Source organism: Salvia splendens, chromosome 4 (assembly GCF_004379255.2).
Source record: "Salvia splendens isolate huo1 chromosome 4, SspV2, whole genome shotgun sequence".
Taxonomy (NCBI): Eukaryota; Viridiplantae; Streptophyta; class Magnoliopsida; order Lamiales; family Lamiaceae; genus Salvia; species Salvia splendens.
The window spans coordinates 10432452-10456358 of NC_056035.1; the positions used below are offsets into that span (position 1 = coordinate 10432452).

Genomic DNA, 23907 nt, shown 5'->3' on the forward strand with positions numbered 1-23907 from the left:
CGAATTGTGCAATAATTCTCATGTAATTTCAAATGCATATATTTTTATGGGTCGGAAAGAGTGGATAAAAGTGGGATTAGGCTCATGAACAATATACTCTTTATTTATGAAGCGACATTAAGGATGATCTAATAATCTAAATTTTAGTTTGTAATTAATTACACCAACATATTGCATGTTAATAATTATATAGTAGTATATTTATGTTTATTGCATGCCAATGATTGTATATGCACATTGCGTTTGCATGTGAATGATTTTGATTTTTGAAGGAAGAAAAAAAAGATGAAGTAAGAAGACACATAAAAAAAGCATGAAATGGTCAAATGCCTTGCCCACATGTAAAAGAGTAGTAGTACTACTACTCTTCACAGCCCTGCTATAATTATTATTAAATCATTGAATAAATAATACAAATAGTAATATTAAATACTTGAATATGTAGATCCTAAAATTCGAAAAAAAAATTAACATAAAATGGGAAATAAAAATCCTAGAAAATTGCACTATTTTGCATATTTTAAATATTGATGCTATTCCTTATTTAAAAATAAAACATATATCAACATTTAAAAACTAAGAAATCAGACAAGTTTTCATAGTTCAATTTAGTTAACAAACATGTCCTGTTTCAAATATAGATAAAATGATTCAAAATATTCATGTTCTGCAACTAATTTTTCTTACAATCAGTAACACTACACGTACTTTTACAATATTTTTATAGGAAGCATAGAGCATGATTCAGTACTCGACATAAATAGATAAATATCATTAACATTAAGAAGTTTTTGTTATATTTCCACTTTCCACCATCCATATATTAATGAACCTTTTTTTCTCTAGGCAACATGCCTATTTATTTTTAAATAGATAAATATCATTAACATTAAGACCATCCACTACGGGTCTCGCCGGCGTCTCGCGTCTCGTCCCGGCGAGACGGGACGCCGGCGCGACGCGTTGCAGCCTCCATCTCGTCCCGTCTCGTCCCGCGTCTCGTCCCGACGAGCCACGAGACGGGCTGTCTCGCCACGCGCCGAGGCGACGTGGAGCAACTCGGCGTTGTGCGTGACGCCCACTCGCCGGCCCGCGAGTGGGCGTCGTCACGTGCTGACGCAATAAATATTTTTTAAAAAAAATTCGAATTTAAATAAAAAAAATTTGTAACAGTAATAATACCATTTTTTTGTTTTTTTTAATAATTTTTTGATTTTTTATTAATTTTTTTTACTCTATAAATACTCCTAAACTCATCCTCATTTCACACACAACTACACATCTATTCTTCCTATCATATAAATTTTCTCTCAAATTTTCATAAACCAACTCAAGATGTCCGGCGACGGCAACTACGGCGGTTCCGGCTCCGGCGGGTGGGATCTCAACGCTTTCGGCGATTGGGAGACCATGATCAACACATTGGGCGGTTCGTCAACCCCTGGGACTCAGGGTTCGGCGACGCCGGGGGGGTACCAACCACCCAATTTTGACCTTGATGCATATGTCCGTCCCTCCGCCAAGCGGTATTCGCAGGGATTATCCCAGATCCGGGAGGATTTTCCCGGTGGCACTGGCGGTGGAGGTGGCCGAGGCGGTGGAGGTGGCACTGGCGGTGTACAACCCCAGGCGGGCGAGGACGAGGAGGAAGAAGAAGAAGATCTTGGCCGGCATCCGTACAGCAACTTCGAAACGATGGAGGTGTACAACGCCTGGATCACGGTCTCGTACGATCCCATCGTCGGGAATCAACAAACCCGGAAGTGTTTCTGGAAAAAGGTCTGCGAGGTCTACCACCAGACAAAGCTGAAAGGCTCCCGCAAGCGCAAAGTTAAAATGCTCCGCTCTCACTTTGACCGAGTCGACCGACAGATCAAAAAAATCTGCGGCATCTACTCGACTGAAGAGGCGCGCTACCAAAGCGGCGCCACGGCCACCGACATTTTGGCGTTCGCTTTGCGCGCCTACTACCAGGACGAGGGTCATCAATTCAGATTTGTTGATGTTTGGCAGGCCGTCAAGGACGAGGAACGGTGGGCCGAAGGTTTCCGCTCCAGCTCGGGCTCAACCTCGAAGCGCACGAAGCATACGGCGAGTGGCCAATACTCGTCTGGTGGTGCGTCTGGTGGTGACACCGATGGCATCAGCCAACCTGAGGCTGAATCCACGGAGTTTGCGGGTACGGTCGGCGATGCTGGAGGATCCGCGCGTGGGCGCCGTCGGCCGCAAGGGACGAAGGCGGCGAAAGCGGCTAGAGCAAGGAAGGGCCGAGGCGAATCAAGCCAGTCGGCCTCGGGCTCGCGGGGAGGCTCGGACACACTTATGGTGGTGTACATGACCGCCACAATGGCGGACACTTCCCACTTCTCGTACGCCCAATTCACGGCCTGGTGGAACGGAATTGTTGCTATGGCAGCACAACTTGACCTTCCGACACCCCCTAAACCTCGACCGCCTCCAGAGGATGATTCTCCGGCGGAGTAGTTTTTTTTTTTTTGTGTGTTTTTTTATTTTGTGTCTTTTTTATTTTGTGTGTTTATTTAGTTTGTGTGTTTTTTAATAAAGTGTGGTTTTTAATAAAGTGTGTTTGTTTAAATTGAATTGGGTAGAAAAAAAATTCTAAATGAAATTGAATGAATAGTAATTAAGGGACGGTATAGAGACGGTTAAGAGACGGAGCGTTGCAGGTTTCGTCCCTTAGTTAAGGGATGGAGGAAAAAAGGACAGTGGGGCCCTCAAATAGTGCTCAAATAGTAGTTAAGAGACGGTTTAAATGACGGTATAGAGACAACGTAGTGGATGGCCTAAGAAGTTTTTGTTATATTTCCATTTTCCACCTTCCATATATTATTGGGCCTTTTTCTCTAGGTAACATGCCTATTTATTTTTGGCACACTTAACATCTAGCGATTCTAATCTAATCTAATTTCAATGACAATTTCTCATATCGATATCGTGATTGTTCTGCCTTATACTCCCTCTGTCCCGCACTACTCGCACTTATTTTCTTTTTGGGCGTCCCAAGTTACTTGCACTCTTTCCATTTTTAGTAAAAAATTTCACATACAGCCGTCATTTTTTACTTTCCTATACACTCATTCCTTAATCTCCGAGCCGAAAAGGAAATGAGCTAGTAGCCCGGGACGGAGGGAGTACAATTTAGGCATGATGTGAGACTTCTCACCTTGTCAAGTTCTCTATGGCTTCTCACCTCCAAGGTTTCAAACACACATGTAGGTCGTTGACTCCTTCGAAATCCATCCACGTTCATGGAGTAGAAACACAGTACACCATGGATGAAACCATATATACATCAGCAAAGATCCAATCATCAGCCTCCAACATAAAATAAAGATGTTGTTTGAGAAAGTTGAGAAGAGGTACAATGTGCTAAGACGTTTAGAAGCACATGGTTCAATTCTAGTCAATCCAAAAATCTACAAAATTTGGGCAACAATTAGGAGAACAGATAGAAAAATGACACAAGAGAGACAAATATTTTTAAGGACACAGAAAAAAAAGGCTTTTGAGTACATGTTTACTTATGAGAGGATTCAATATTGTGAAAATGTGTGTTCATATGGTCGATCAGAGAATAAACACACATCTGACGATTAATAATCGGCCAAAGACCTGAATTTTAGAGCTACAAGTATAGCCTTCTGATTGGATAAAAGATAACTAAGCACATAATAGACTTTACAGGGTATCAATAAATTGTTTTAAATAAGAATAAAACAAACTACTCACAATATTTGTAGTACAGTACTACTCTAAAACGAATACCAAAGTCATGGCTAGGCCTAGGATAAATCAGACTCGATGGCAAAAAACACACATCCAATTCCTCGCATCTCTCAATAAATAATTGAGACTCCAAATTTGAATTGGTAGTGTTTTAAAAAATTTAATTATGTAGTTTTGTTTAGCTGTGTTTGGATTTAATCGATCGAACTCTTATTTTCGATTATTCACAAATCACTTTAATTATACTAATATGTAATTATAAATATTTGTATAATTTGAAATGGGAGAGAGTGTCATGAATACGAAAGGAGGAGGGATGAAATGAACTTAAATACTAATACAGGTGTGATACATCGGGGATGACTTTAATACGTATAATTCCGAAAAGCACTGTTATAGATAGCGAGCATTAGAGCATCTCCAGTGGGCGGACATCCCACTAGGACATCCACTAGGACATCCCAAAAACACCTCCTGCCACGTCACTAGGACTTCCCATCCCACTGCCACGTCACTAGGACATCCCCTCCTATGTCCGCCCTTCCCACTAGGACATCCCGCAATAAAAAAAATTCATATATTCACAAATAAAACAATTTACATTTACGGAAATAAAATTTGACCGAGAATACGAACGGGAAAAATTAACAACTTCATCGGAAAAAACATACAAGATTCGAAAAAAAAAATTACATACTAATAAAAAAAACTTCATACATTATCACGTCAACCCCTCCGAGTCCAAACCTCTTCGATGATATCCTGCTGAAGTCGAACATGGGCATCTGTTTGCCGCATGTCGGCAAATGCACGCAGCCGCGCGACCTCTCCATGAGGTACCCCCATATTCACATTCGCGGTGGCCACGCCGTGACTTGGACCTGCACCCGTATCATCTTCATTGGTCCACTGAGTCAGTTCCGCAGCTTCATTTTCGACAATCATGTTGTGCATTATGATACATGCGTACATGATATCGCCGATGTTGGGAATATACCACTGCCGTGCAGGACCCTTCACAACCGCCCACCGACTCTGGAGCACACCAAATGCCCGCTCCACATCCTTGCGCGCTGCTTCCTGACGGCTCGCAAAGTATGTCTTCTTTTGTCCGAGCGGATGCTTGATTGACTTCACAAAGACGGGCCAGTTTGGGTATATTCCATCCGCCAAATAGTACCCCATATTATGCTGGTTGCCGTTGGCGACGAAACTGATGGCGGGTCCAACGCCATTGCACTGAGCGTTGAACAGGGGCGACGACTGGAGAACGTTGATGTCGTTGTTGGACCCGGCGACTCCAAAATAAGCATGCCATATCCACAACCGGTAGTCAGCTACAGCTTCAAGGATCATCGTGGGATGCTTGGCTTTGAAGCCGGTAGTGTACATCCCCTTCCAGGCGGCGGGGCAGTTCTTCCACTCCCAATGCATACAATCTATGCTGCCCAACATCCCAGGGAACCCGTGCACCGACCCATGCATATCTATCAGCATCTGGCAGTCTTCGGGGCTCGGACTCTGAAGATACCGCTCCCCGAATATCGCTCTCACGCCCGCGCAAAAATTCTGCAGACACTCGACGGCTGTCGTCTCGCCAATGTGGAGGTACTCGTCGAACATGTCGGCCGCGCCTCCATACGCTAGTTGTCTGATTGCGACAGTGCACTTCTGCAAGGGCGTGAGTCCGGGTTTGCCAGCTGCATTCTCTCTGATCCTAAAATACAGGTATCTTCTCTCTAAAGCACCCACGATGTGCAGAAACAGCGGACGATGCATCCTAAAGCGTCGCCGGAATAAGGCTTCCCCAAAACGCGGTTGCGGAGCGAAGTAGTCCGCATACAACCGAATATGTGCAGCAATGTGGTCACGGGGTACTTGAGTTCGACGATGGATCGGCCGAGGTACCGCCGCCTGCTGCCGCCGCTGCAACCTCTGTTGTAGCAGCCTCTCTATCGCACCTTCAACAGCGACCTCCAACTCATTCTCGCTATCACTTTCACTAGACATTCTAGATATACTTGAAATTAGAGATGTAGAGAGAGAAACTTGTTAACACAAGTGGTGCGAATGAAATAAAATTCAACGAGCCGTATATATAGAGTTTTAAAAAAAAATTAAAAAACGGGACGTCCGACCGGACGTCCGACTGGACGCCACAATGGCGGACGTCCGCCCGCCCGTCGCGGGACGTCCGAGGACACCCGACGTCCTCACGGGACGTCCGTATCCGACCCTAAACGCCACAATGGCGGACGTCCCGGTCGCCCGTCGCGACGTCCGACCGGATGTCCGACCGGACGTCCGCCATTGGAGATGCTCTTAGCCTTAATTTGATTTGACCTTGAAATTTAATGCAAAGGCAATTTCGCAAATTTGAAAGAAAATATTTTAGTTGTATAGTTGTATATCTCTACCCTCTAGTCTGCCATTATCGTCACACTCTCTCTCTATTCCTCTATACTACTACGACTACTACCACTACCTAGACAAGGCAGGCTGAAGATCCAAGTAGAGGCTAGAGAGAGAAAGAGGTCGAGATTTTGTGCTAGTGTGTACAGTAGTATACATCCATCCATCGAATGAAAGCGAGTCAAGTGAGAGAGACCAAGATATGTACTGAACCAAATTATAACAAGATCACCAACCGTCCAGCGCTATCGCTCTTTTTTTTATAAGGACCAAAATACCCCTCATCGGCGATTTCCCCCCTTTTCCCGACGATGAACCACCCTGTTCACCACCTCGACCCCGCCGCTCAGGAATTCTTCCCCACCGCCCACCCTCAACTTTACTACACCTCCTACCCCCCTCCTCCACCGTTCTACGACACCACCATGCTCTACCCGCAGTTCTCTCCTCCGCCCTCGCCCTCGCCGCCGCCTCACTCGGCGGCGCCCTCCCGGACACTGCTGCTCAGCATGGTGCCGGCGACCGTGAGCGAATCGTCGGTGCGCCGCGAATTGGAGGTGTTCGGCGATGTGCGGTCCGTGCAGATGGAGCGGCGCCGCGAGGGTTTGGTGACGGTGCACTTCTACGACGTGCGAGCCGCGCAGGCGGCGCTGGTGGCGATCCAGGACCAGCACATGCAGCAGCAGTTCCGCCTCGGCCGCCACTACGAGGCCGTGCTCACCAACCCCGTTGCCCCAGTGATAGTGCCTCTCCCCCCGCAGACGGCGCTCGGCCTCATCTCCGGCCGCGTCGTGTGGGCCCAATTCGTGACTCCGGTCACCTCCGGCCTCCCCGAAGGGAACAATCAAGGAACCCTCGTTGTCTTCAATTTGGGCCCAGGCGTTTCCGCTTCTTCCCTCCAAGAAATTTTCGAAGAATTTGGTAAGCCTCTATGATTATTATCATCTCCCTCTCTCTCTTTTGCCCACACACACGCAGGCTGCCCCGTGAAGGGTGGTGGTCCGGCAAGACACGATTTTGTCGTATGTATATTCCTTGTATGATGTTTGTTTCAGGGTGCAATGATGAAGATCTAGTGAGATTTTGGTGTGGGGGGAAACGAAGCCTTGTATGGGTCGCTTTCTTGACCATATTTATGTGAAAGAAAATTATTGTCTTTTGTTACTCATCATATTCTTGGTAGTTGCTTTTTAATGCCTTCATTTTCCAATAGGCCCCGTCAAGGAATTGAGGGAGACGCCACACAAAAGGTTTCAAAAATTCGTCGAGTTTTATGATGTTCGAGATTCCGCTAGAGCCATGGCCGCCTTGACCGGCAAACAAATCCTCGGCAAAAACGTCGTCATCGAATTCAGCCGCCCCGGCGGCCACTTCCGGAAATTCTGGAAATCCCCTCCTGTACGAAATTTCAATCAAAACTCAAACTCCTCCAGATGTTTGCCGCCGCCACAGCCTCAGCCTCGCCCTCCGCCGCAGCGCCAAGGGTGGAGAGGAAACCCTAGTGGGAGCGATGGGAGCAGCAGCGGATCATCGCTCCATGGATCGCTCTCGAATCTCTCCATTTCTACTGGATTTGAGGAATGCTCTAATAATAATCGGCGCATTAAAAGGACTAGTGGCTCGAGGAAAGACAACGCCCCGGCGTCTGGTAGTGGTGGTGCTTCGAAGCTTGGAGGCAAGCCGTGGAAAGGCGGCATGAATAGGCGGGGAAAGGAGCATGATCCCCGGTTTCTGATAAATGAAGATGCAATAGTGGAATCGGATTGCAGGGATTTGAGAACCACTGTCATGATCAAGAACATCCCTAACAAATATAGGTATTGCTTCATTGTTTGTTCAAAAGTTCAAAAAAATCGATTCTTTTCACTCATAGTCCAAACATTCTGCATTCTGCATCAAATTAATTGATACAGTTTCTTTTGGTTTATTTGGAAAAAGGTGGTCTTTGTGAGGATGGTCTTCTGCATTCATCTTTGGTGATTTGACTTTGCACAATTTTATTATTATTATTATTAATATGAAATGTGTTGTGCAGTCAGAAGCTGCTGCTGAACATGCTGGACAACCACTGCATCCACTGCAACGAACAGATGACCGGCGGCGATGACCAGCCCTTGTCTTCTTATGACTTCGTCTACCTCCCCATTGATTTCATGTGTTTCTCTCTCGCTCTCTCTCTCTCTCTAAGATTTGATTTTAGATTTGTGTGTGTTTGTTGGTGTTAGTATTTAATTAGTAGAGTACTACTACTAATGTTGAGAAAACCCCAATTGATTTAGATTAATGTGCTGATTGTTTTGTTTATAATGTTTGATTGGTATTAGCAACAAGTGCAATGTGGGGTATGGATTCGTGAACATGACTTCTCCAGAGGCTACATTGAGACTCTACAAAGCCTTCCACCACCAAAGCTGGGAAGTTTTTAACTCCAGAAAGATCTGCCAAGTCACTTATGCAAGATTGCAGGTTTTATATTTTTTCCATATACTCTTATGTTTGTTTAACTTAGCTACGCCAATATATAAATAAATTTCTGTAAAAAGGGGCTTGATGCGTTAAGGGAGCACTTCAAGAACTCCAAGTTCCCAAGCGAGGCCGAGGAGTACATGCCGGTGGTATTCTCTCCCCCTCGTGATGGACGGGCGCTGACTGATCCTATCCCGATAACTGGCTGCACCTTGGAGAGCCCAGCGAGTTCCAAGGGAAATCTGTCGGAGCCACACAGTGACGAAGGTCTCAACGGCCACCACATCAGCAATGCCATTTATGACTATGACGAGGGCGAGCGCGGTGTTTGCAGTTATGACGAAACTGATATGTGAAGAATTGGAGAAAAGTAGCCAATGGGCATTGTTGTTAAGCCTCGAGCCCTTCTCTGGCACCCCACATTCATGGCCATGCATAGTGTGTGTGTGTGAGAGAGAGAGAGAGTAACCTTAAAACCACAGTTGAGCTAAGCTTAATAGAATTGGAGAGTGAAGCCTGATTTTTGTATCATAAATTTACTTAGAACTTTCAGCGAAATAGGTGTTAGGGCTTAATTTATAGCATCTTTGCTTGTTTTTTTAATTTCACTTTTTGCGTCTTTTCTCTTTTCCTTGAGTCAGTAACAAAATACATATGGAGTTTAATCTCTCCTTATTTTCATTTCGTTTTATTTTGTTATTGAAAGCTCATTTAGCATATGAAATATATAAAAAGTTGGAAATTACACACATCTATTCGTTGGCAATTCGGTTTCAATGAAATGACATCGATTTAATATTGTTGATTATTCTTTATTCGATGGATTAGTCAATATTTATTTCTATGTAATTAAAGCTATCCTAAGAAGTAGTATGTAACATGTTGTCGATTATAAAATGTGTTAGGCTTAAAGAGAGACGATGGCAGTAGAAGATTGTGTAGAATTTGGGTTGTGTAAAAGTGGTGGTAAGTCCATAAATCAAACACAATGAAAGGTACAAGCTAATGCGTTCGTATATGATATTCGTTTTTGAATTAATACACCATTGAGCAACTATCAATTATCATGGATAGGCTTATCTTTCATGCTATTTTACGTGATATTAGCCTTAAAACACCTCTCAGATGATACCTTAATTACTAATCCCAATCATTAGATAAAAAAATTAATGAATGTGATTTAATTTTATTGGATATCATCATTACTAAGCTACAATATCGTCAATCATGTAATATTGTCGTGATCGTAAAAACACTGTACAATTAATTATGTAAGGAGTAACTTAAAGCCTTAATTTTATCGGATATCATCAATGCTAAGCTATAGTATCATCAGTCATGTAATATTATCGTGATCGTAAAAACACCGGCCAATTAATTATGTAAGGAGTAACTTAAAGCGTTAATTTTATCGGATATCATCAATGCTAAGCTACAATATCATAAGCCATGTAATATTGTCGTGATCGTAAAAACACAGGATAGTTAGTTATGTAATAAATAAAAGCTATCCGCAATTTCTCTCACAATAGCTATCATAAAATTTTATACTTTCTTAATTAGTATAGTAGTATATTATTTTTGCAAAAAAATTATATAGTAATAATATAATTTACAAGAATTTTAACAATATCTTAATTGCATATTTTTTAATAAAAAATTTTATAATATTTTTTCACAATAATATCAACTTAGGGCATCAGAGCATTAGCAATGGGGCGCCCTAAGGCGCGCCCTATGGCGCGCCACGTCAGCAGTTTTACCCTCCTACCTCCCCACCTACAGTGGGGCGCCCTAAGGGGCGCCCTATGGCGCGCCACATCATCATTTTATTGTGTTGTTTAATTAATTTAACTGTTTTCAAATAACAAGTAACGAGTAAATAAAAAACGGTCTAAATAACAAACGGCGAAATTTTAATAAAAAAAGTTACATTATTGAACTAATAAAAAAAAAACTAAGTCGGACCAATTCCCAACTTCCGACGCAGCTCATCGAGTAACGCCCGGAGATATTCGGCTTCGTCGGGGTCGGTACACTTCTTGAGGGCCCTGTGCGTCTGCAACATCGTCCTTGCCATCGACGCTGTTGCTAACGACTCAAACGCGGTGGTCGTAGCGGGACCGGAGCTTGGGTTGCAGCGGTCGACGATGAGGTCGCGGTCGCCTTCCCCTTGGCCTTCGCAGCCTTGACGCCGGGAGGACGCCGGACGGACACCGGTGTGCCGGAACTCCCTTCATCCACGTACGTCCGGTTGAGGTCAACCGGGTGATTGCCGCTGCCGCTGCTCGTGTAATCACCAGCTTCAGTGGTCTTCGTCCTCTTCGGTGCACCAGTGTGCAGAATTCCACCTTGGAACTTCTGCTTGTCCCTCAAGAGCGCCCAGATGGCCTCGTGCTTGAAGTCGCCGTACATCGACCGGTACGACAACAGTGCTTTAGCGCGCACGTCGCTCAAGCTCTCACCGCTCCCCTGTGACCGCGTGAACTTCTCGAACTCCGCCGCGTACAAGATCACTTGCTTCTTGACTTTATTCCAGTGCTTGCGGAGTTGCTCACGCTTGCGCTTGTACGCGGTTGGCGGCTTGACCGAATTATAGAGGTCCGCGATGCGTTCCCAGTACGCGATCTGTCGCTGGTTGTTCGTGAATATCGGATCTTCCGATATATCTACCCAACACCGGGCCAAAGTGAGAGTTTCGTCGCCGTTGTAGTTCGTACGGCCTGGGGCGTACTCGTCGCAATCACCGGGAGGCGGCAACTTCTGCGCTCGCTGCCGGTTCCGCTTCTTTCTGGCTGGGGCGGAAGCGGTCGCGGCGGGGTCGGGACCGGCCGCTGCGGTTGGCTGGTGCGGAGACGGCTCCATGTCAGACAACCCATACGATTCCGTGCTGAAATTGGGATCGTAATGGGTGTTGGTGTCGAACGAACGATAATCGCCGGGTTCTGTACCCGGCCAATGCGCCCCTCCGCTAAACATAGGACTATTGGGACTTGAATCCATTTCGTAGTAATTATGTAATTGTAATAGGTTTCGAAAGTGAAATCGTGAAATGAAATTACAAATGAACTCTATTTATAAAAATACGAAACCGCGTGTCATCGTCCGCTTCGATCGTCCGCGTAGCCCACAGTGGGCCGGACGATGGCCTATCGTCCGCGGCCATCGTCCGCGTAGGCCGCAATGGGGCGGACGATGGGCATCGTCCGCGCTATACTCCGCGCCCTTAGTATAGGGCACGACGATCGTCCGCGGCCTATGTCACGCACCCGCAATGGGGCGGACGATGCGCGCCATCGGGCATGCCATCGTCCGCCCCTTTGCAGATGGCCTTAGCACATAATATCATGAACGCGACATAACAATATTATTAACATAACATCGCAATATCATCAACATGCCATCGTCCGCCCCTTTGCGGATGGCCTTAGCACGTAATATCATGAACGCGACATAACATTATTATTAACATAACATCGCAATATCATCAGCATACAACAGAATATTATTAATCTTATGTCACTATACCACTATCACAATATCACCAACTACATATCACAACATCAACAACACAATAAGACAATACTATCGACCCGATATCGTAATATCATCAACATAATATTATCAACCCTACGTCACAAAACTATCAACACGATATTACATTGTGATGACATCAATCAAATGTCACAATATTAGCAGCACAAAAACACACAGTATCATCAATATAGAATCACCATATCATTAATGAAAATCATCTTTATAATGATCATGCAAATTTCTTTATATGAAATGATATATTTACAATTTCGTTAGAGTACTTATATAATACTTAAAATTTTATTAATCTATTTTTATTGAAATATAATTAGATAAAAAAAGAAGTGAAATCAAAATTGTAAAATTAACTTTAGGAGAGAAATTGATTCATATACTATATTTTAGTGATCATATTAAAATAAGAAATAAATCCAATGAAATCCTATGGTAAAATGGCTTTAGCCACCTTTTTTAATACTATGTAAAATGCTGAAATTAGTGGGTTCCGTTGTATAGTTATAATCCGGTGGATTGCAGTTGTAAAGTTGAGTATGGACTATGGAGTTGTTAGTAGAGAAATGATATTTGTGGAAAAATGACGCTTGCTACGTATTTTATGTTAATACTCTTTTTGTTTATGTATATTTTATATTGTTTGTTTTCTTAGAGTATATATAATTTAATTTTAATTTAATAAAAATGATATTCATACTTTAATTTATAAAATTCATAAAACAAAATAATCATTTTCTCTATTTTAAAATATATAAATAAAATAATAAATAAAGTTTTTATTTTCATGAATTTTATAAAATAAAAAATATTAATATATTTTTATTATATTTGAATCAAATTAAATAAAAATATAAATAAAAACAAAACTAAATATGCATTTTACGGGATAATGCTCACATAAAGTGCTTATATTATTTCCCCTAGTACTCTATATGTCCTACTTAATAATATTTTTTAGAATGAAAATATTATATTATCTTTTTTTACTTTATAACATATTTTTTAGAAAAATGATTCGCTTTAAATTGGATGGAAGGAACATATAATATAATTACTATTCTTCTTTTTTAGAGTGGATAAGAATTGAAAAAAAGGAAAGAATATATAATTACGATTCTTCTTTTTTAGAGTCGATAAGAATTGAAAAAAAAAATAGAAACTCATAATCATTAGTGAGTATATTTGGTTATCATGTTGCAATAATTATCATTACCCACTTATAATTTCATTAATGATTTTCTTACCCACTTATGAGTTTTGGAATAATTCTATTTGGAAAACCTTTCCATTCCCCATCCCCGCTCCTTAAAATTGAGAAAAAATTCCTTAGGCATCCACAATTGGGCGCCCTATGCACCTCCACATCATCATTTTATCTTCATACCCTTCCACCTGCAGTGGGCGTCCTATAAGCCGCCCTATAGGTTTCACTAATATTTTGTTAATTAATTTAAATGTTTTCAAATATGTCAATGCAAAATAATTTAAAAACACCACGATTAATTAAAAACGGCAAATCTTACATTGATTAAAAATTTACACAAGTTAGAAATGAAAAAAAGTAAACTACTCTACAAAAGTCCCAACTTGCGGCGCAGCTCATCGATCATCCCCTAGAGGTATTCGGCGTTGGCCGAGTCCTGACACTGCATGAGGGTGTTGTGCGTGTCCAACAACGTCCTCCGGTTGGCGGCCGCTGCCAACTCCACGTAGGCAAGTGACGCCGGGGTCGGGATTGGCAAGGGGGGCGGCCGAGGCTTGTGAGGAGGATGTTGCCTTCGCCTTGACGCTAACGGGACGCCGGGAGGACACCGGTGTGCCAGAACTCTCTTCCTCCTCATATATCGTCCGGTTGAGGTTCACCGGATATGCACCGCTTTCGCTGCTCGTGTAAGCACCGACTTCGGTGGTCTTCGTCCTCTTTAGCGCAGCCGATGACAGAATCCCGCCTTGGAACTTCTGTTTGTCCTTCAAGAGTATCCAGATGTTGTAATGCTTGAAGTCGTCGTACAATGACTGGTACGACAAAAGCGCTTTATCGCACACATCGCTTAAACTCACGCCGCTTCCCTGCTCCCTCAAGCACTTCTCGTGCTCCGCCGTGAACAGGTTGACATGCCTCTTCACCTGATCCTAGTGCTTGCGGAGCTGCTCCCTATGGCGCTTGTACGCGCTCAGCGGCTTCGCCTCATTGTAGCGCTCGACGATGCGCTCCCAGTACGCAACCTGCTTTTGGTTGTTCGCAAATACTGGGTCCTCCGAAATATCCACCCAACACCTCGCCAAGACGAGGGTTTCATCCGGTTGGTAGTTCGTCCTCCCAGGGGCGTACTCTTCATTCGTTACTGGAGGTGGCAACTTGTAGGCCCGTTGCTTGTTCCGCTTCTTTCTGGCGGGGGCGGGGCCGACTGAGGGTGCAGCGGCGGCGCGACGGGAAGGGGCGGCAACGGCGGGTTGGAGACGGCTCCATGTCGGACAGACCGTATGAATCGGTACTGAATTCGAGATCGTACTGCGTGTTGGAGTCGAAGGGCCGATATTCGTCAGGGTCTGTACCCGGGCAACGTGCACCATCCCCAAACATCGGACTATTCGGACTTGGATATTCACTTGAATCCATTTTATAGTGTAATTTGAGAGTGGAAATGTGAATTGAAATGTTAAAAATGAATGTGGGGTAGTAGGGGTATTTATATAAAAAAATTCGAATTAAAAAAATGAAAACGCGTTGCATCATCCGCGTCGCCCACAGTGAGCGGACGATGGCATCGGGCAGCCTATCGTCCACCCCATTGCAGATGCCCTTAGTCTAGACATACCAAGGTGGAAAGATGATGTGGTGTGTCCCATCTATAATATATTGATAAATGGAAATACACATAGCTCAACTTCCGAAATTACACCTCCACACATGCTAATGGTCAAAATTTTTATTATGGAAAGTATGAATGTTTCATATATAACTTACATAACCATATCAGCCATACAAAATATATATACGCAATCTTTCTATGATTTACATCTTCCATCTTCTTCAAATCAATTAAAAAAATTCTTCACTGCAATCAACGAATTTCAAAAGAATGCCATTTTTTAATGCACACATACATCTATACAGGGGAGTATCAATTGATAACTCATCATTTAATTACTAGCTACAACTAATTTAAGACCATAGGATTTTAGAAAATTTGTGGTCTATAATTTGCCACGTGTAGTTTTTGTTTTTATTAATTAAATAAAAAAGAAAAAAAAACTACTAAATTAGAGTTTTGGATGAAAATATCAATATAGTGTTTCGAAAATATCAACACAATGCTCTGAGAATGTCAACACAATGCTTTGAGAATATTAACACATTGCTTATATTGACATATTTTATATATCATGTTGACATTTGTTCATGTACGAAAAAGTTGAAAATTTTCAAAAAAAAAATTCAAATTTTAAAATCGGAACATATGCAAGTGAGAACTCGTTAGAATCCTTATGAAATTATCTTTAATTTGATACATGTTGTGCGAAAAAATAATTTAAATCGAGAAAATTATATGCATTTTAAATTTATAAGATATTTTTCGAAAGTTAGTTACAATTAATTTGTTGTAAATTGACCTTAATACCCTTATTGATGTTTTTTGTTGATCGTGTTGACATTCCGGAGCTAATGATCTAGGCCCTTAATTTAAAAATCTAATGGATATTATTTAGTTGTAGTTAGCAATATAACACTCGTCAGTGTGTATATATATATATAGAGAGAGGGGGGATGATCAAAGTATAACTAATATTAAGTGTATAACTAGAGAATAAATCTCAGCTACACATCTTAATACTCCAAATTAATCCTATGGCTTAGCTATTTTTACATGTTTTAAATAAAAAGTAATTAACAAGAGCATTTTTGGAAACTATATTCAACACCACCCGCCTCGCCCTCGCCGGCGCCGCCAATTGCAACATTTTCCGCGGTAAATGGATGTAAGACGCCTCCTACCCGCTCTACGACTTCTCCTCTTGCCCCTTAATCGACGACCAGTTCAATTGCCTCAAATACGACGAAGCAAATAGTGATGGGGATGCCGACGGACGTGGATGCTCAATGATCCGAATCAGTACGGGATCGGGGCGCCGGCCGTCAGAACAGGCCAGGGCGGCAGTGTGCTGGTTTATTAGGCTGTTGTGGAGTTCAACGCTGGGAATAATGCGTCGGTGGTTTTCGATAACGCAATTGTGTCTACGTATTCGTATGCTGGAACGAATTGAGCACAGATTTTTTATTATAGGTTACCATGGATATTGTACAGGTATTTCGGTTGAAGTGGGGATGTAGAGTTGTATTTGCAGGGTGAAGTCGGCTTGCAGCGCTCATGGATGTCGAGTTGTAGAGTCCTCAATGATTAAGCATAGTTTTTGATTTAACATTTCTAGGGCCTCTCTGTTGTGGTATTTTACTTCACTGATGTTAACAAAATAGATCACTATAACAAAAAATCAAATAAACCTCACTCTAACCGTGGAACAAATCACTATAACCATGTTTTTACTTAACTAATGTTAACAAAATAGATCACTATAACAAAAAATCAAAAAAACATCACTCTAACCTTGGAATACTTCACTCTAACCATATTTTTACTTCACTAATGTTAACAAAATATATTACTATAACAAAATATCATAGAAACATCACTATAACCCTGGAACACTTCACTATAACCATGTTTTTACTTCACTAATGTTAATAAAATAGATCACTATAACAAAAAACCAAAGAAACCCCACTCTAACTCTGGAACACATCACTATAACCATGTTTGTACTTCACTGATGTTAATAAAATAGATCACTATAACAAAAAATCAAAGAAACCTTACTCTAACCCTGGAACACCTCAACACCCTACCATTTCAAATAAAGTGAGACGCATATTGCCGACTACAGAATTGGAGTACTATCATTTATTGTTAATTAATTGACGAATTACATTCATTGGATCTTCAAATAGGAATATATATATATTTCCCCCCAAAAATTCATAAATTCATACAAAACTATAGCGTTGGAGATTAATTACACACAAAAAAAGTCAATCATCCGACTAACTGAATGTCACCGAGATGAAGCTGTGCATCGATCTCCTCCAGTTGCTTCTTCACGCTCAAATCGATCAATTTCGAGTCGGAATTCCCATATCGGATGGTGATTCCGGTGAGCAGCGACTTGTCGATCATCGTCTTCAGCTTCACATTCTTCGCACCAATCAGCTTCTGCACGCGCTTCGCGATCTCCGCCAGATGCTGCGGCTCCAGCTCCACCATTGATGCCACCGTCGCCACCTCCGTCTCCGACAGCCGGTTCGCGATCAGCTCGAACTCCGCCGCGATCTCCTTGATCAGATCCACTCGCTTCATGTCCACCAAGATGTTCACGAAGTTCGCCACGTACGGCTGTAGCCCCAGGGAGCGGGAGATCTCGTCCGCGAGGTTAACTTTCAAATGAAGTAAACATAACCTAATTTTTCTGTGCAATGACCATTATACCCCCGCCTTGTTATTGTGAAGTAAATTTGTGATAGAGGGAACTAATTTCTTCTTTAAATTCGAAAATTACATGTATTAATACTAGCCCTTGATTTTCTTGATCTTTTGGCTGTGATTTGTTCTCTAGTTATGTGGTTAATGGACACTTGCCCTATATCACTACTATATATATATATACATATATATATATATAGAGGTGTGATCAAATACAAACTCTCTATAATACAAACTATACAAACTGATGTCAACGGAGTGTACAAATTCTATCAACGAGGCTGGTATCAACGGAGTGTACAAATTCTGTCAACGGGGGGCTGATGTCAACGGAGTGTACAAATTCTGTCAATGGGGGCTGATGTCAACAGGGTGTACAAATTATGTCAACGGGGGTGTACAAATTATGATTGTTCGATGTCAAAGGAGTGTAAGATTTGTATGAAATGTTGACATTAGAAAAATCTCTTATATTAACCGTTGATTAATTGTATTAAGTGAGTAAAATTAAAGTTTGTATAGTTTGTATTATAGAGGGTTTGTAGTTTATCACACCCCTATATATATATTTGTTCGTTTATATATATGTATTTTTATTAATACCGACTACATATTTATGTACTCCATCTAAATGTTCTTTAATACTCCTTTATTACATAATTTTGTATAATCGAATGAACTAAAATTTAGTCTTCTTAATCAAGTAAATTATTTTTTTATCATCTAATTATTATTAGCTACCTCTATATTTTAACATGGCATATAGATAAAATACTTAACCTATTTAATAGTGATTAATATATACAAGTAAAATAAAAAATACTTAAGCTATATAATCATATTTATTGTGTTCAATGATGGAGTCATTTAAAGAAAACAAATTCACGTGAAACGTGATTACACTCTATTATGTGCGTTCACACATTCACACATATATATTTAAATATATATTACGTATATAATGAATATATTTAAATATATATCACGTATGTAATGAAATAGTTTCATAATTTATAATTGCAGCAATGATTTAGTGGGAGATATAAGTAATGTTTAATGCGTATATATAGTGTATATGGTTATGCGTAGTATTAAATGTGGGATATTAATAATTTCCATATAAAAATTTATGTCTATTAGCATTTGTGGAGGTGTAATTTCCAACTGGAAGTTGAGCTATGTATATTTCCATTTGTCAATATATTATAGATGGGACACGCCACATCATCTTTCCACCTTGGTATGTCTATACTATACTAGTAGAGATGGTCAAGGTCAAACATATTAGTTGATAGAGCAAATGCAGAATGGCAGATGCTAATACAATGTAAAAGCTATAAAAATGTGTAGTTGCTTTTGGGGAAAATGTGCAGATATTTTGGGCTTTACATTATTGGCCCCAACTGCAGTGTATATAAGAGAGCTTCATTGGACTGCTCGGTTATCCATGAATCATAATCCACCAAAATATTAAGCCTCATAATTGTAAATACTAAGTACTCTCTATACTATATTTTAGTAAATCTATATTTTGATGGTTAATTAAGGAAAACTTCATTTGCCTAGAATTGAAAATTTACACAGAGTTCCATTAATTTATCGTATGATATTGCATTGCTATTATCTATTCCTTGTTTAACAATTTCTTGGACAGGAGAATAGGAGATCAATTTTTCTTCTCTGTTTGCGACAAGCTTTTTAAGCCTCGGAAATCTGTCTTTGTAAGTTCAACTTCTAAGTTCTTGAAAGGGCAAATTGACAGTAAAGTCATGAACTTTCAAGATAGTTTGGTTTTTTCGTGAATTTTAAATGTTGCATGAAAAGTCATGAACTTTATCGGACTGTGCTAATTTTCCATCCTACCCGACCCGATAGATTTCCGACACAAACTTATCCTACGCGGCGCGCCCGGAGGCGTGACTTGGCAAATAAAAAATTTATGATGCAATTCGAATTGTGGAATTAATGCTCCTTTTATGCTCGATTCGATTTGAGGAATTCAATTTGTATGTTTATGTCGATTTGTATGCTAAATTCGACTTATTGAATTCAATTTATATGTTTTCATTTGTGCTACTTCTATGTTTGTGATAAGTGTGATGTCAAAGATTGCAAAGATAGAAAAGAAGCAATCAGAATTGGTGGAGTTGTCTAGTCACACCTCCGGCGATCCATGTAGGATACGTTTGTGTCAGAAATCTAACGGGTCGGGTGGGAAATTTGCACAGTCCGGTAAAGTTCATGATTTTTCATACAACATTTAAAAATTACGGGAAAAACCAAACTATCTTCAAAATTCATGACTTTACAGGCAATTTACCCTTCTTGAAACCCTTTGTTTTGTAATAAAATTTTGCTCTAGATATATATTCTCTCTTAGTTATTGATTCTTTGCAAACTTTTAATTTCGCTCATTATTAATCCATATATATTGTCATCCAACAACCGTCCTACTCCCTCCGTCCCGTTATAAGAGTCCCAGTTGAGTCGAGTACATGTTTTAAGAAAATGTTTGAATATGTAATAAACAAATGTTGTAGTGGATATTGAGACTCACTTTTGATACATATTTTTAGAAAGTGTTTAAGAAATTAATAAATAAATGTTGTAGTGGATATTGAGATCCACTTTTAACACTTTTAAAATTGAATTATAAGTATTTTTTATTAATTGTTCAAACATGACTCCTAAAGCGGGACGCGGGACGGAGGGGGTAATATTTATAATTTGAAAGGATTTGTATCTTAATGTTAAAGTTACACAACCGCATAACTAAAAATAAACGAAATTAGAGCATCCACAATGGCAGCTAGCGGACCGGCTAGCCGATTCCCGGAACAGGCCCGTCCGCTCACTGAACCATTGCAGGCGGCGAGCTGCAAATCGGCGAGCGCACGCCGATTTTCGGGCGCTAGCCGATGCGCTCGCCGATCGGCTGGCCGCCGATCGGCGAGCGATCGGACAGCTCAATTTTTTTAAAAAAAATTTTGAAACACTATATATACGCGATCTGTATGTCTATATTTTGATCTCAACTTAGAACCATAAATCGATCATAAGAAGTGGCTGAAGACGAAGAGTCGCATCTCTAGCTTTTCAAATTATTGCAAATTAGTCCTTCAACTTTCGGAAATTACTTTTCCGGATGAATTTTATGTACAACAACTTTAATGGAAATAAAAAATTTCCCCAGCCAGGGGCGCAGTCCCTTGGACCCCGCTACTCTGGGGCGCTGCTCTCGAACCCCCGTCTAATCATAACGAATTCAAATAAGTGTACACTCCGCACTTCCAACTTATTTGATGTCTCATTATGATCATATTGATCAATCAAGTTAATCCAATTATACTAAAATATCCAACAATTTGCACGTCATTTTCAGTCGCACCACTTGTAATGTACGCCTGTATTATCCTGCACAACATGATTGTCGAAGATGAAGGTGTACAGCTGACTAGTTGGGCCAATGACGATGCTAATGAAGCCGGCCCAAGCCACGGCGTAGCCGCCCCCAACGTACGAAGGGGGTACCTCACGATGAAGTCGGCCGCCTCAAGGCACATGCCGACTTGCGCCAAGTGGATGCTCATATTCGACTCCAAAAGGATTTAATTGAAGAGTTGTGGGCGCAGAGGACTGCACATCGTTAGATTTTTTTAAAATTAATGTACTTTTTTTTAAATTTAATGTTATTATTGAGTTTCCCCGTATCTGTGTCGTAAATTTAATTTCCTATTTTGTGTGATTGTTAATTATTTGTTTTTATAATTTTGTTTATTGTAGCTAGGCTATGGCTGGGCTATTGCTTGTTGATACGGCTATTATTATTATAATTATTTAGTTAGTTAATTATGGATTTTCATATCTTTTCCATATCTTTTGTCTTGCTAATTAAGTTAGTATCAACTATTATAAATAGTGGACATTATTATTCATATTGATCATTCAAGAAATATCAATTATCCTTCTATTTTATTTTCTCTTACTCTCTTTTCTTTCAAACATGCAAAACGCACAAAACCTTAATTTTGACGCCGGATTGATCGACGAGCAAAAGCTCCCGCGACGTTCGACGCAAAATCAACGAGTTAAGGAACTTCATCCTTAACAATTGGTGCTTTCATCGTGATCTCTTCCTCCGAATCGCTGTCTACATGTCGTACAGCTACACCGGATATCAACTCCGGCAGGCGGATTACCACCCATGGCAGCCTGTCGTATCTCAACCTTTGCTCCATCCGTGCAGAGCGTTAGATCAACAACCATCATATCCACAGGATGTGAGACTCCACCCACAACACCATCCCTACCAAGCTCGTCAACCCACTTCCTGGGACCCGCCATGGCTGCGCCAGGAAACTACGTATCGGCAACCATAGTCCTACCAGCCAAATTCGTACTCACCACCACCGCCCTCTTGTTGGGACCCGCCAAGGTTGTGCACGCAGCAGGGATACTCTCAGCCTTATCAACCGCCTCAGCAGCCACGCCACACCGCGCTCAGACAGCCCACTAGCTGGGATCCACCTGCCTACTGGGAGACACCGGGACAACGCCCCTTCTACGAGGTCTCAGCATACGATCATCCGCTGCCCCCCAACCATAACTCAGGATGGAATCAGCCCGCGCCGCAGCCACCTTGTCCAGCCACCACCACGGCACATCCCACTCTCGCACAACTTCAACAATTGTTGGAAGCGTGCTACAGGATGGAGTCTCTCCTTGTTGCAGGCGACCGACGCATCGAAAACATGCTTCCTCCCGAGCTGCCTGAACCTGTGCAGTCCTACGGCTCCCAAATTTTCTGGTTGGGGACCTCGTTCAGCACCTTTCTCCATCAGGAAATAGCAAGGCTTCGCCGGGGCCGTCGGGTTTAGTCCCCTACGACTCATTGGCTCCGCCGCAGCAGTCGAGTACAACACCACCACCCTTTGCGCTGCTTCCCAATACCGCCCTCGATCAGTCGCCGCCACCGTCGACGTTGATTCCTGATTGTGATCGAGTTGAGGAAGGCTTTGCTGATTCTGCCAAGATGATTCTTGTTTCTTCTGTTGGTTTTGGTGGACTTGAAAAGGTTGAGAAGATAGAGAAGTCTAGTCCGAATTCCGCACGTAAAGAGAAACCGGTTCACGGTTGCATCAAGATTCAGTGCGCGCGACAATTGAATGCTTCTCAATTCAAGATTCCCCAAGTTCAGATTGGTTTGGGTAGTTCCATTGTGGACAACGCAACGCTGAAATTATTGAGTGATTCATCTCATGTAAGGGTTGTCGCAAGTATGAATCATCGATCAACATCACTCGAAGCCGATGCCCGGTTGATTCCTCCGCAAAATGACACTTTATGCTTGAGCATTCATGGACGCATTGCTGCAGAGAGACGCTCAACTATTCGGTGTATGTTTGACCCAGGAGGATTCCTCGACACTCATCGTTGCTTCATGGTGCCCACCTTGAGGACAAGGTGAATTTCAACCGTGGGGGAGTTGATACGGCTATTATTATTATAATTATTTAGTTAGTTAATTATGGATTTTCATATCTTTTCCATATCTTTTGTCTTGCTCATTAAGTTAGTATCCACTATTATAAATAGTGGACATTGTTCTTTAGTTCTATCATTCAAGAAATATCAATTATCATTCTATTTTATTTTCTCTTACTCTCTTTTCTTTCAAACGTGCAAAACGCACAAAACCCTAATTTTGACGCCGGATTGATCGACGGGCAAAAGCTCCCGCGACGTTCGACGCAAAATCAACGAGTTAAGGAACTTCATCCTTAACACTTGTCCTGATGATGTGGCAAGAGAAGTTTTTAGTACTGCTGATGTGGCAGGAGTAGTTTGTGGCTAGACTATGGCTGAGCTATTTCTATGGTGGATGTTATTATAATTGAAGTTATATATGTATAACAATAATAAAATAATATAATATGAATATTTAAGAAATCCTCGTTTTCTTCAAGTCATGTCCACCCGTGGGGAATAGAGCTAAGATTTTCTCGGACTCATTTTTTCTTGTTCTTGTGCTTCAACATGCATGGATTAATTAAATCTTGACCGAATCCACTCGATTTTATGAATCATTGCATAATCTTTTGTCTCCAAATATATACTACTAATCTCTCTAACCCATAAAAAAATAAAAAACTTTACAAAGGTCACGTATTTTAATATAAAATTACTAAAATAA

The 23907-nt window shown here is 41.4% G+C and overlaps 2 protein-coding genes across 2 annotated transcripts; one reads left to right on the forward strand and one right to left on the reverse strand.

Moving 5' to 3' along the window:
• Nucleotides 1-6209: 6209 nt before the first annotated feature.
• LOC121799096 (protein terminal ear1-like) lies at nt 6210-9273 on the forward strand. The gene is made up of 5 exons (XM_042198433.1): nt 6210-7080; nt 7373-7976; nt 8195-8314; nt 8484-8625; nt 8703-9273. The coding sequence occupies exons 1-5, from the start codon at nt 6471-6473 to the stop codon at nt 8979-8981; spliced, it is 1755 nt and encodes a 584-aa protein (XP_042054367.1). The 5' UTR covers nt 6210-6470; the 3' UTR covers nt 8982-9273.
• Nucleotides 9274-17270: 7997 nt separating this feature from the next.
• LOC121800632 (ATP synthase delta chain, chloroplastic-like) lies at nt 17271-21983 on the reverse strand. Its single transcript, XM_042200160.1, has 2 exons — nt 21878-21983; nt 17271-17668 (listed from the first exon to the last, which is right to left on the reverse strand). The coding sequence occupies exons 1-2, from the start codon at nt 21981-21983 to the stop codon at nt 17271-17273; spliced, it is 504 nt and encodes a 167-aa protein (XP_042056094.1).
• Nucleotides 21984-23907: the final 1924 nt, after the last annotated feature.